Raw genomic sequence first — 14183 nt, 5'->3', positions numbered from 1 at the left:
GCCATGACTTGCTATCAGGCAGAAGATAGTTAGATGAGAATTCTGTAGAATCATAAGTCAGAGAGAGTGTCAGGGCCAAGTTGCTGTCTTCAGTAAAATGGTGCTTTGGACAAAAAATTCTGAATAACAATAGAAACCATCCTGACTAGAGGATTTCCTTTCGACAAGTGTATATGTCGTAAAATTTTTTCTTTTCTCCATGTTTTCCACTTGAATGTACGTTTTCAACTTGACAGTATAATATTGCTGTTTGCCTCCTTTATAAAATATAAAACACAGCAACAACAAAAATAGATGTTTTATGTTTATTGGAAAAAATCATGCAAGTATTTACAATGTTCCAAATACCGTAAAGCATTCTCACAATGCAAAAAAGGAAAAAAACAAACAACACGTAATACCGGTAAATCATGATTAAGAAATAAACACAATCAAAAATAAAAATAAATAGAAAATCTAAAATAAAGAAACAAAACAAATGTAAATCTTTTAAACATTAATCTGGGAAAAAAAATAAGGTTACCGGTAAGCAAAACTATAATCTGAACTATTTACAGTGATAAAATGTGAACTATGTACAAATATATACAAAGGTATAGCAGCACTTACCTGTGTGACGATCTATAAACCCAGAAAAAGTAAAATCCCAACCCAAACATCTTACATCAGACATACAGTCACACAGGTAAAAGTTCCTACACCGGCGCCCAGCTCATAAGGTCCAGGCCGCGAACATCTGCTCCAGGGATTGCATCTCAATCTCCATCGGTGAAAACTACAATAAAGAATTATAATTTAACAAGTTTTATACATACACATACATATATATTCCAAAAGGTTTTTTTTTTTTTAAATTCTTTAAATGTATGACTAAAATCAAAAATATGTTTACCAAAGCAGTCTTTTGTCTCTTTGAGGGAACACAAGTACCACTGGGCCTCTTCCGCTTCCGGGTGGACTGGTTCTAGAATATGAAAAATAAAAAAATTATTGTTGCATTATAATACAGACACATATACCTCAAACAGTTACTTAATGTACTCTAGACTGAAGTACTTTTAAAAATTCCGCGTGGTATTAATTTACACTCACTATGTACGCAGTCACAAATTTTTTGCGGAAATTTATCCAGTCATACTTAGTACAAATGTAAGGCACATAGAGACAATCTAGAAAATCCGTAATTTTCCGAAATCCGAAAATCTGTAATTTTCTACCTGTGGATTAAACAGAAATCGAGATTCCGCGGAATTTATGACCCCGTGGAAAAAAGTATGTCTACAGTATTTGTATTGAAGTAGGATTTTATCCAGTACCTCAACCCCTGTCTGCTTTTTCTCTGTGCAGCATGGAGAGGGAGAACGCAGGTCACTGGTCTTCTGGCTAGCACCACCGCGACTGTCCCCATCTGTCTGGTCCTCACTCTGTATGCCATCAGTCAGCTGAACAGGAAGACATTTTGTTATAATGATCATTTGACATATAACTTTTTTTTCATTTCTTTTTCAGACCTTTCTTGCCTGCCTAAAGGCAGCTATGATTGTCATTTCTAATTATTTTTTGTAGGGATGTCAAATCGGTCAATTTTTGATACTCGGTTACTCGGACCCTCAGCCTTAGCAAAAGTGTAACAACAAGTTAATTGATAACACAACATTTTAAACTGTTGTATGCATGGATATTAAATGCGTTGTAACAATTATGACCACTTTGTAACCGACGAAATTTATTCTAACATTTTTTTAAGTTCAATTTATTTATCAGATAAATACGAAAAATAAAATCAGAAATGGTTCTTTTTTGTTTACGTCTGCCGTAATATGTAATGTAACCTTTGATGTAGCTTTGATGTCAACAAAGTTGTCAGACGAGCTATATGTACGGTTAAACTTGCAAATCCTATAACAGAGCTTTATACGATAAAAGACTCTTTTATCCACAATAAAATTAGGTCGGTAAATCTTTAGTTTAAGCAACGATGGACATAAGATTTTTAAAGCTTTGCATTAATTGTGTAATCAAATGCAAAATCATCGCACGATTTTTTTTTTTTTTTACGCTTCTTGAGAATTGATTATAATTTGTTTAAATATAATGACATTCATGTTCAATGAAAACAAATAATTAAAGCAAACTAAATGTAAGGGAAAACGACAGTCGAAGGTGAGAAAAGCCCGGGTAGGTACATCAGGTGTTTGGTCACGATAATTACAGTATAAACACTGCCACAGGCGATAAAGGTCATTTAGAGGCATAGGAAACCCTAATTACTGTATGTACAAGTGTAATCTAAAAACGTAGTGGACGTCCGACCAAATATTTTAGTCCCTACGACATCTCGCTGAGATTAGTACAAGTGCAGTGAACATTTTATATAATAACCGATGTTTTAATGACATATAAGCTTTTTTAAAAATATACATCCGAGTTCCGATTTTAGTATTCAGACCTTTCGTTGCCTGCCTTAACCGGGTATGATTGTCATTTCTAATTGGTTTTTGTTTTAAATTAGATAAAAAATTGATTTTTACACAATTCAAACACATCAATACCTGAAGCTTTTGTTAAATCAAAAGCTTTTCTTAAATTTTGGTTGATTCATTCAGAGGAGAAACTGAAAATTACACCAACCCTGACAGTGATGGTCTTTAGCTCATCAGAGGGAGGGAGGGGAGGAACATCAGAAGCCGCAGGTGGGGAGGGTGCTCCATCATCAAGGGGGACATCAGTGGCTGAAGAGGATCCAGCAGTAACAGTCTCCTGTCCCTTAGAGTCAGTGGAAGAGGATACAGTCTCCTGGGAAGAGGGTACCAAAGTGGGATCCTGTGTAAAGAAAGATGATCACTATTAAGTTCTTAAAACCGATGATAATGATTAATGTATGTTGAAAGATACACTGGTATATCAATGATTGAAAATATGATAGAAGATACATACTTGAGCTTCATCGACAGCATGAGTCTCTGGCTCTGGTGTGGGCTATGAAAAGGAAATTGGAAAAGGAATTATAAATACTAGGCCACAACTTAAACAAATTTACTTTGGAGGGTATTTCCCAAGTACAGATAATTATTTTTTAAACTAATAATGATCAAAGCTGGATTAAAAAAAATAACCGCCTGCCCTCTTAATAAAAAAAGAAAGTGTAAAAGACTGTTCAATTCAAAGGTGACATTGACTATAGAATATCAACCTGTACTGTATAAGTATGGTATTTACAATTTTCATGTGTTACATATTTGTACATTACATTTAACAGCCCTATAATCAGTGATGAAAAAATAATTTACCTTTTGACATTTTACCCATAATTCCACACAACTGCCTGACCGCAATTTCTCTCTGATCCATAGATACTGGTACAGGAGAAGTCCACGACGGCAGTTCAACTCGGTTTATGCTTTGTTTTGGTTTTTATTTTATTTAAGGTGTGGAAAATTTTCTATCTTTAAAAAACTTGTAATATATCATTAATTTCAACACCCCCCTCCCCCCTCCATCTTGCAACTAAAATTATAGTTTAAGAAATTTGACAGAATTTTATAATCATATTTAGGGAGGAGAATTGTAAGAGTGCCATGTTTACCTTTCTCACCCACACCATGTCCCTCCTCCATACTCTGTTTCTCCTCCAGTACTTCTTCAGAAACGGGGGTGGCTCATGCTACAAAACAAGTCATATTGTTAAAATGCTATATAGTATTATCAAGTAATATAACAAAAAGATTGAAAAAGATTTCATTTGTGAGGTTTTTGTGCTAGTAACTACTTGATGTTAAATCATCAGATATCAAGGTTTTCCGTCATAGCCTGTAAATGATTATAAAAAATACAAGACAACCTTAAGGCCATCATTCAATGTATACCTGTTTGGGTACTGGGACCGGTGGTGTCTTTGTGGGGTGGTCCCTGTGTACCGGGGTAGGAGGTGGCACTGCCTGCTGCTGGGTCTGCTCCTATGATACAACATGTTTATTTTAATAAGTGACCATTTATACCTCATACATGCATGTACTTAATGTGTTTAATTGATTCATTAATTAATTATTTTTAATTGTCCTGTAATAATCCATAGATTAATGCAATTCCTCTCTTAGACTATTGTTTTCAGATACTTTTTTTCAAGTTAGAATTAACTTGTATATTTTTTCTTTTTAAAATTACCCCCCCCCCCTTTAAATAAATTAGAAACTTACCTCTCGTATCCACTTCTTGTCTTTTTGCCACACACGGTTGTATGTCCAGTGTCTCTTCTTCTTGTTAGGAACGACCTACAAAACAAAGGGAATCAGTGTTGCACCTCTACACATTAATACCATTATACAGCATGCATAAAATAATTACATTAAAGAATCAGGGGCAGTAAGACCCTAAATATGCCCCAAACCATATTGGACAAATTGTTATTAAAAGAATTATATATATATAAATTCAGTCTATTTCTGCACCCTACCTTGTCAGACACCAGAGTTGGTGGTGATCTGGTCTCCGACGAAACCTCGCCTGGCTCAGCTGACTTCTGAAATAAAAGTGTATATAAATTAAAATTAAGTCATATGTATTTGATCTATCTACCCTTCCCTGTTTAATCAACAATACTGTAGAAAATGAAGGGGAAATGATATTTTAGTAATGAATTATCATTTAACACACCTGTGATACTGGTGGCTTCTGAGGGTACGTCAGTCCCTACAATAAACAAGAAAAACAATTAGGTATTTATATTAATTTTAAAAGTTTTAATAAAATATGAAATCAGAATAATCCTGATAATAATACAGAATACGCATTGACCTCTCTGATCCATTTCTGGTCACGTCTCCACACTCTGTTGTATGGACGCCACCGTCTCTTCTTGGGTACAGCCTACAAAGTAATTTAAAATATAGTATAGGTTTATGAAGTACTTTTTTACTTTTATTAGATAAGTATTCTATTACAGAACATTTGATAATCAATATATTTTCATGAATTGGTTTAGTTTATATTTTTTTTCTTAGGTAATAATACAATGTACAAAATAAATGACTGATAAAATATCATAATTATACAAAGAAAAATTACAAAAATACACATGAATTCAGTTTTATAATTTATATTCTGTACTTTACAATATACCTCGACAGGCGAGTTTCCAACTCCTGATGTGGTCCCAGCCGGGTTATCACATGTCTGAAATATTATACAGGTATAATAATAATACATGTAATATATTTGATATACATGTAATATCACATAATATTGAATATATGTTATATATTGAACACACCTGTATATATCATGTATTTTCAATTTTTTAAATCTAATTTTTTGGGATATGTCAGTCCCTACAATAAAAAAGAAAAAACAACAATTAAATATTCATATTAATTTTCAAAGTTTCAATCAGTCTATGAAATCAGAATAATTATAAAATAATACTGAATTGACCTCTCTGGTCCATTTCTGGTCGCGTCTCCACACTCTGTTATATGGACGCCACCGTCTCTTCTTGGGTACAGCCTACAAAGTAAATATGAAAGTTTTTACATCTAATAAATATAAGCACACTGGAAATGAACATTTGATAATGAATATATTTTCATGAATTTTGTATAGTTCATATTTTTTCTTAAATAATTGAAAAAATATCAGTATACAAAGGAAAATTAAAATACACCAGAATTTAAAAAATTAAAAATTGAGAATTATTCAGTTTTGTAAATGTTATATATTCTGTACTTTACAATATACCTGGTCAGGCGAGTTACTTCCTCCTGGTGTGGTCCCATCTGGGTTATCACATGTCTGAAATATATTAATATTTTACATATATTTATACATGTTATTACAGTAATATTTGATAAATACTGGTAATGTACAAATTATATATTCGTTAAATTCAAAATATATTATCATGAACTTGCTATTTTTTTTAATCTTAACATTTTTGGGGATAAAGAACATATGGATAATGTGAAAATGACTAGACCTCAGTGACTGACTACCAATCAACAGAATCAACACACCTGTCTGGGCTCTGGTGCCACCTGTTTCTGGGGTCCAGAAGAGACCAGTCCCTGAAATAAAAAATAATTTCAATTAATGGCTCATATTCATCCAGGAAAAAAGTTTTAATCAGTTTAAATACCAAACCTCCATAAAAATGAGAATATTTTCCATACATTCATATTATGGCATTCAAATGCTGCTACATTCGACCTTTTCCATTTGTTTTGTATAATTTTTATTTGCATTCTATAATTTTCCAATTGCACTGTAAAAATTTTCATTTGTACTGTATATTTTTTATTAATTTTGTGTTCTGTTTTTTTTTTTTTTTTTTTTTTTGTATTCGATAATTTAATTTTTCACTCGTATTGTATTTGATAAACAAACTCTCCCAACAAAGAATTGTTGCACATATTTTTTAAATAATCTTGACATTCATCCCCCCCAAAAAAGGAAAAAGAAAGGGATGTCGTTGTCAATAGCATAAAATGTTTTTTGCTGCCTTTAATTAAGAAATAAGGTATTTTTATTGAAAAAAAATCATTTTCCCATAAAGCCCGATGGGCTTTATGGAAGATTTGATAATGGACTTACATCATAAAACTGAAAAAATGATACCTTATTACTTATATTTACATTTGTGATTATTACTTTATTTTTGCCTGATTGTTACTTTTAACGTGTGAAATGCGTTAATTTTTCAAAAACGGCATGTATGTAAACTAAACGCAACGTCACAGAGATATTATTTTTATCACAAAATAAATCTACATATGACATTACCCCCATCCTGTATTTACTAAGAAATAAGCATCATTTTTTGCTTGTAAAACGGGTTGGTAAACTTTGCAAATCCCATAAAGCCCGAAGGGCTTTATGGAAATTTGATCATGTGTCAACCCGTTTTACATCTAACAAAACTCAAAAAATGAATACCTTATTACTTATATTTACATTTGTGACTTATTCATACTTTATATTTGTCTGATTGTTACTTTTACCGTGTGAAATGCGTTAATTTTTCAAACCCAACGGCATGTATGTAATCTACTAAACGACTCTACGACCCTTTATGACGTCACAGAAAAATTACGTGGAACGTTTATCCAAACGCACATCTATGACCTCTTGACCCCAAACCTGTATTTACACAGTTATAAAAACGCTTGCCTTCAGTAGTGTTATGTAAAGGAAAACATTTGCAAATGTAAATATACAGTTATAAAAACGCTTGCCTTCAGTAGTGTTATATAAAGGAAAACATTTGCAAATGTAAATATAAAATCTTATCAATTTCTTTATTTCTGGGACTTCTTCTTTTAAGGGAAGTGTAATGTGTCTGATTCTTCAGTTGTTATAATAATAAATTATTAGAGTATTTAAACATCTCTACATCTACACCCAGAGATGTATAGGCTTATTTAATACTAGCATGATCCTTGGTTACAATATCATAAAGCCCAGATGCATATATACACCAAGAATGTTACAAATCAAATTATATGCATGAAGGGGAAAAAAGAAAGGAAAAGCATATAAATGTACATTTTTATTAGGATAAATTGAGAATAAAGGTATTTCATTGCGTGAAAGGATGAATGCTGTCATGGAGGCATCTCTCTATTTTTAAAATTAATTTTAAAATAAAATCAACAGCGATTAGTTTTTTACTACATAAAATAAACGGCATGAGGCAATACCCTCTTATCTTTGATTTTGTACACTTTCTGCTCCATTTCTTTGCTCAGTAAGGTCAACTTTGCAGAAAATGGGGAGAGAAAATAAAAGCGTCCGCTCTGTTCAACAAATGTCGTGGTTATGAGACGTAACCACAACACAACGCAAGCTTACTAGAAACGTGATGTCACAATCGTAATGACGTAAGCCAATGAAAACTCACGTTAGAAAGGATTGCAAGTTAGCAAGAGGCAATTTCACCCCCCTCCTTTTTTTTTTATTTGTGAAGTGATATTTTTAATACCGATATTGCATTTGTATGAATATGTCTATTTTTTATTATTCACCAAAGGGAAACAGATTGTTTGAAGACAAAGGTGGATTTTTTTCTCAAAAATATATATAGATTTTTTAACGTAATCAATAATTAGACGATTACTTCAACCTTCGTTTCAAGCCACGGCTTGGAGTTGTTCTGTCCTAGAATGGGAGAAGATCGTACATTTTGGCCGTACGTGGTTTACGACGATGTTCTTCAACAGATTTTTCTTAATAACGAATATTATATATTTTTTTAAGCTTTGTGTATCGACATGCTTAGGCCTATATTCCGTATGTTTTACCAGAAATCGAAGAGAAATTCCCCCCATGAAATTCACTTTTATCACAAACATATACGTTTCAAATGTTAAATATCTGGTCAATATACCCATGCTATTTCACTTTTATTCATTGCAGAAAAATACCGGTAATTTAATAAATATAGATAAATTAATTATTAATTAATACCTGGTCAATGCATAAATAAAATAGTCACTTTTTTCAGTGCAAAAAAGAAGTAAAACAAATCTGGAAAAATTTTGTCACAGGGACGATTTTGGTTTTTACAGAAAATAATTTGTTTCCATTTAGTAAAGTTAAAGCATTTTATACTGTACCTTGTCAGGCACCAGGAGCCGTGAACCTCTGGTTCCTGACGAGTCTTGGTCATCAGTCTTCTAAAAAATAAATAAAAAGAACATGTACATCAAATTGAGTTTTTACATGGGAATCGAAATCCTCACGACCTTGGTTATTACATGTAATTTTGTTATATGATATAATATAATATTTTCATAAAAGAAACAACTTTGTAGTAGTTGTGATTGTTTTTTTAACACATAGAGTCGGGTGTTTATTATAAATATATGTATGTTACAATTAAGAGACACAACTTCCTTGATTTTGTAAACCCCCCCCCTTTCCCCTAAATCATAATTATATATAGAAGCATAATATAGATTGTCTCTTTGAAACATTTTAAATGACCCAGTAATAAAATATCAGTACTCCCCCCTTTCGACGCTATCACTAGCTTTGTTTACTTGATATGTTATCATTTAGCTATGCCCCCCACCCATCCCCCACCCCCACTGAAAAACTAATACCGGATGTCGTTGTCAATAGCGACGTTATGGATAATGTAGAGCTAGGTAAATAATTTGGATACCCTTTACAGTTCCTAAAAATGTTACTTTTTTAATAAAGGAAGTATGACTATCGCATATATAATTTTTTTTAAATAAATTATCAGATTAACCTTCTTTTTATTTACATAGTTATACTAGAGTATGACTTCAACAATATGCGTGTACGTGTTTAAACTATATCATAAAATCAATATATGTACCAAGAACGACAAATATACAAATCGTCAGGAATACTTGATAGGGGAAAAATAAAAGAAATGCACATTCGTGTAAATGTACTTTTATTTTAAAGAATGAATAAAAAGTAAACCATTAATTGAGAAATGGACGGATGTTTGAGAGAATGGATGTTTTAAAATATGACAAGTAACCCACAGGTCCGTTTTTGAAAGTAAATTACAAATTAAAATCAACAGCGATGATTTTCACTAAACAAAATAGACGACATGAGGCATTACCCTCTTATCTTTGATTCTGTGCACTTTTAGCTCCATTTTCTTGGCTTGGTAAGGTAAACTTTGCAGAAAATTGCGAGAGAAAATAATTTAAGCGTCCGCTCTGTTCAACAAATACCGTGGTTATGAGACGTAACCACAACACAACGCAAGCTTACTAGAAACGTGATGTCATAATCGTAATGACGAAAGCCAGTGAAAACTCACGTTAGAAAGGATTGCAAGTAACAAAAGAGGCAGTTTTTAGCGTCGGAAGCTAATTGAAAGAAGTGGATGGGTGGGGGGCTAAGTGACAGAGATAAAAATTAACGAGGCCCAATCTAGTTGGAAATTACGAAAACGATATGATAAAAAATTTCAATTCTTAGAAATATATTTGTATGTATTATGCCAAAAAAAATTAGAGTGAAATTTTGTTACCTTGCCTTCATTGTAGTTAAATGGGGGCATTTTCAAGATATGGACCACTTTTCGTGTTTTTATACACAATTACATACTAAAACTCCAATAAAAACAAAGTAATTGACAAATAAAAAAAAATTAAATGATGAAATGTTTTGTTTTTCACATATATTATGCGATTTTCATTCCTCTTTTAAAAAATGAAAAGAAAATCTGAGGTAGCCTTTATTGCAGTGAAAAGGGAACATATCAAAACAGAAAAATAGGACTTCTTTTATCCAACTAGATATTTATATAAGACGCAATGGGTTTAAATAACATCAAAAAACGATTGTAATACTGTATTAGTTTCTAAAAATTAAACAATTCTTACATAATGAAATAATTTTCTCTCCATGCTTTACTTTTTTTTCTGAACATTTTTAACACACGACGTTGTTTTATGTGGAAAACGGGGGGACGGGGGGGGGTTAAAAAGGCGACAAAAAATTAACAAACTTACTAATATCGTGTATTATATAGACAAATAAAATATTTTGGTGGTAGCATTTGAATGATTCAGAGACTTTTTTTAAACTCAAGCTGATCCATGTGCATGTTTAAGTCCGCAGTAAAAAGGGATGTGTATAAACTCTTCAACATGTTCAAGGAGAAAGACGAAAATCGTTTACTTTTGGTTGCAGTGTTTGTTTTCTAATTCACTAATTGAAATAAAACAAGATAAAATTAATGAATTTGTACCAAGGAATTTATACCTCAAAATAAATTATGTTCTACAAGTGATTATCAATTAAAAAAAAATTAAAACATGTAAATAATAGAAATGCCAGAATGAGCCAGCTTTCAATATGCACAGTCTATAGAGCTTCCAGGAATGCAAGATCAGCGAAACATTTTAGCACAATTTGACGTCATTTTAATTGTGACGTTATTTTATTATATACCCATCAATTTCCTTGTTTTTGTTACTGTTAATTTTACAGAGTTTGATCCGATTTTCCGGATCACCAGAACTGTAGCTCTGTGCTTTAAAAACTCGGACAGATAAAGCAGAGGGCTACAGATCCAAGCATTGTAAAATCCTTCAATTTACACTGTCACTTTCTTTAAGTTGGGTCATCCTTAAAAAAGTGTTTGTTTGGAATTGCTGCCTGAAGGGTTTCAGACACAGGAGGGAGGGAGGGAGGGAAATTGTTTTTTTTTAAATGAAGATAAATTTTAAATTTTTGATAAAAATCTCAGTAAACAGTAAATATATAATAAAAAATTGACAAGCAAAAAAAAAAAAAAGAGGGAAAGTTGTGTCCATATTGTCCATTCTCGAAAATCCTATTTCGTGGGGAGGGGGGAGGGGGTAGAACTTCGATCAATACCAAATTGTTTTCAAAACGCTACCACTTATCCTTTCTTTAAACCTAAACTATAACGTACCTGTTGAAAAGGGGGGGGGGGCTAAACTTACGCCCCAATGTTCAATGCCTACTTTATGTATTATCTTTGCAAAAATACACCTCCGGTTCCGACGCCTACATGTATGTATTAAAATATTTTTATACCGATTAATGAATACGTCTATTTTTTTATTATTATTTTACCAAAAAAGAAATATATGTTATAATAAACTACTACTAATAATAATAATAAAAACAATTTTTTTTTAAACAAAAGTGATTCTTACTTCAATAAAATTTTCTTGAAAACTAATACTAGTTCTATTGAAAGTTTGTGAATCGAAACGCTTACATTGTGCATATATTACCAGAAATCGATTTAATAGTGTGATTTTTTTTTTATTGAAAGTCTTTTCTAACAAATATATATTTCAAACTGTTAAATGAATGGTCAAAATACTCATACGTGTACATATATTATCCGTTATCTCCATTTCCTTCTTTAAAATGTATCCATCGCATAAAAATAATTCAGAGAATAGATAATTAATAAATAAATAAATAAAATAAAGTAGAAATAAATCGGGGGAAATTTCTCCCAAGGACAATTTGGGTTTCTACAGAAAATAATTTGTGTTTCCATTTAGTAAAGTTAGAGCATTTATACAGTACCTTATCAGGCACCAAGAGTTGTGAACCTCTTGTTCCTAACGAGTCTGGATCATCAATCTTCTAAAATATAAAGAAAAAGAACATTTACACTAATAGAGTTTTGACATAGAAGGTAATCCTAACGACCTTGGTTGTAAATGTTGTTTTATCAGATAATATACTATTTTTGATAAAAGAAACAAAGTTTTCTGAGTGTAGTTGTGATTGTTTTTAATAGAGTCGGGTGTTTACTATAAATTATGTTCCATAAATTACACGCAACAGATCAATGTCAGTAATTAGCATAATTATTTTGTAACAACACCCCGCCCCCTAACCCCCCCCCCCCCCCGCCCCTTAAATCGTATATAGCAGCATAATATGAATTGTCCTTTAAAACATTTGAACTGCATCTATGATAAAATATCGGTAACCCCCCCCCCCTCCGACTCAATCACTAGCTTTGTTTATTTGATCCGTCGTCACTTAACTATGCCCGGCTCACCACTACTCCCCCATCCCACTGAAAAACTAATGCCGGTGTCGCATAATATTTGGTCCGCCTCGTTTAAAGGTCCGGCCGGACCTAATACGATAACATATTAGGTCCGCCTTTTATAAGAAAAGGTCCGGCCCGTATAAGAAAAGGTCCCCCTACGTTTTAAGGTCCGGGTGGTGCAAAATTATGGAACGCCATCACTGCCTTATAGCATACAACTATGCATTTATTACGTCCATTTATCATTACGTGATGTGAACATATCTTTACGTTATGTCCATTTTTTATGGGATGATGAAAATATATCTTAACATCATGTCAATGCTGCATTACATGAAGTAAATGCATCCTTTCATTATGTCAGCACTTCATAACTTGAAGTAAAAAATTCATTATGTGAAGTGATAATGTGTTTACATTGTGTTAAAACTTTATTACGTGAAATGAATGTTTATTTACATCATTTCATTTCTTTAATATGTGAGGTCAAAATTGCAATACGTCAAGTAAATTATGTTTTATAATTAAACTTATCATCACATGAAGTCAAAAGCCCATTCCTTTTTGAGAGTGTATATTTCTATTATATCAAAGTATTATTACGTGATATGGATTTATCTTTATTTTACGGCGAGGGCGGGGAGGGCATCATGATGTGAGGTGAACACATCTTACCTTTATGTCAGTGCTTTATTACGTGGTGTAAAAAGTGTATAACATAATGTGAACATACCTTTATATCATATCAACACTTTATTACATTATGTCAAAACTCCATACCGTGATGTGGATATATTATAACGTTATGCCAACTCTTTCTTATGTGATTTAAAAATATCTTTATGTTGTGTTAACTCTTTATCATGTGGATTCCAAGTTCATTACCTGATGCAAAAATACATTTACATTATCTCAAAGCTGTATATCTAGTATATAATAAATGTTGACGACCGTGTTTTAATGACTGGTAAGAAGGGGGGGGGGGTCGTGATTGATTAGGAAAAATTACAGGCACATAATATCAACCCCCCTCTTTTCCCAGACATAACTTTACTATAGAAAATGAAATGTTCATTGAAACTGTACAGCCCCCCCCCCCCCACCCTCACCCCCACTTCTTGTTGAAATATAGTCCACTAAGGGTAATATAATATATCTGGAAAAAATTGGATTGATTGAAGTTGGACCACTCTCCCCGAAATAGGATTTTCGGGCTTGGACATTTTTTTTCTTGGCTTGTCTAGTTTTTTCGGATAAATGATTTTTTTACTGGCTGACCTCCTCTTTCAAAAAAATGATGCTACGTCACTGGAGTTAGTAATTTTTTTTAATCATTCCAGGGCCAGAATTCTATTACAAAAATCTACCAGTCGCTCATCTAAATCAATTGAATATGCCTTAGTAAGCATGCATGGGCACATATCAGTGGCAGATATGGGAATCTTGAACAAGGAAGGGGGACGGTATATGGTTGGAGACCAAGGGCGGAAAGCGGAGAAGCTCTCAGGCTTTATAGTTTTATAGAAAAAAGTTTTCAACTTAATTCAGCTAAACTTAATGTGAAACTAATGCAATGTCCTAAAAAGTTTAAGATTTTTATATATTAAAAAAAAAAAAATTCAAAATAAAAAGAAAAAATGATTGCTGC

The 14183-nt window shown here is 32.4% G+C and overlaps 1 protein-coding gene across 1 annotated transcript; it reads right to left on the bottom strand.

Annotated features, from left to right (window-relative positions):
• Positions 1-495: 495 nt before the first annotated feature.
• Positions 496-10042, bottom strand: LOC134244320 (serine/arginine repetitive matrix protein 1-like). Its single transcript, XM_062726579.1, has 15 exons — positions 10013-10042; positions 8607-8666; positions 6009-6059; positions 5734-5787; positions 5431-5502; positions 4654-4689; positions 4454-4519; positions 4197-4271; positions 3867-3956; positions 3587-3664; positions 2938-2979; positions 2632-2823; positions 1317-1442; positions 893-964; positions 496-775 (listed from the first exon to the last, which is right to left on the bottom strand). The coding sequence occupies exons 1-15, from the start codon at positions 10040-10042 to the stop codon at positions 713-715; spliced, it is 1107 nt and encodes a 368-aa protein (XP_062582563.1). The 3' UTR covers positions 496-712.
• Positions 10043-14183: the final 4141 nt, after the last annotated feature.

This window comes from Saccostrea cucullata, unplaced genomic scaffold (assembly GCF_032062105.1).
Source record: "Saccostrea cucullata isolate Sc308-1 unplaced genomic scaffold, CSIRO_AGI_Scuc_v1 ctg330, whole genome shotgun sequence".
Taxonomy (NCBI): Eukaryota; Metazoa; Mollusca; class Bivalvia; order Ostreida; family Ostreidae; genus Saccostrea; species Saccostrea cuccullata.
This window is presented reverse-complemented; position numbering and strand designations above follow the sequence as displayed.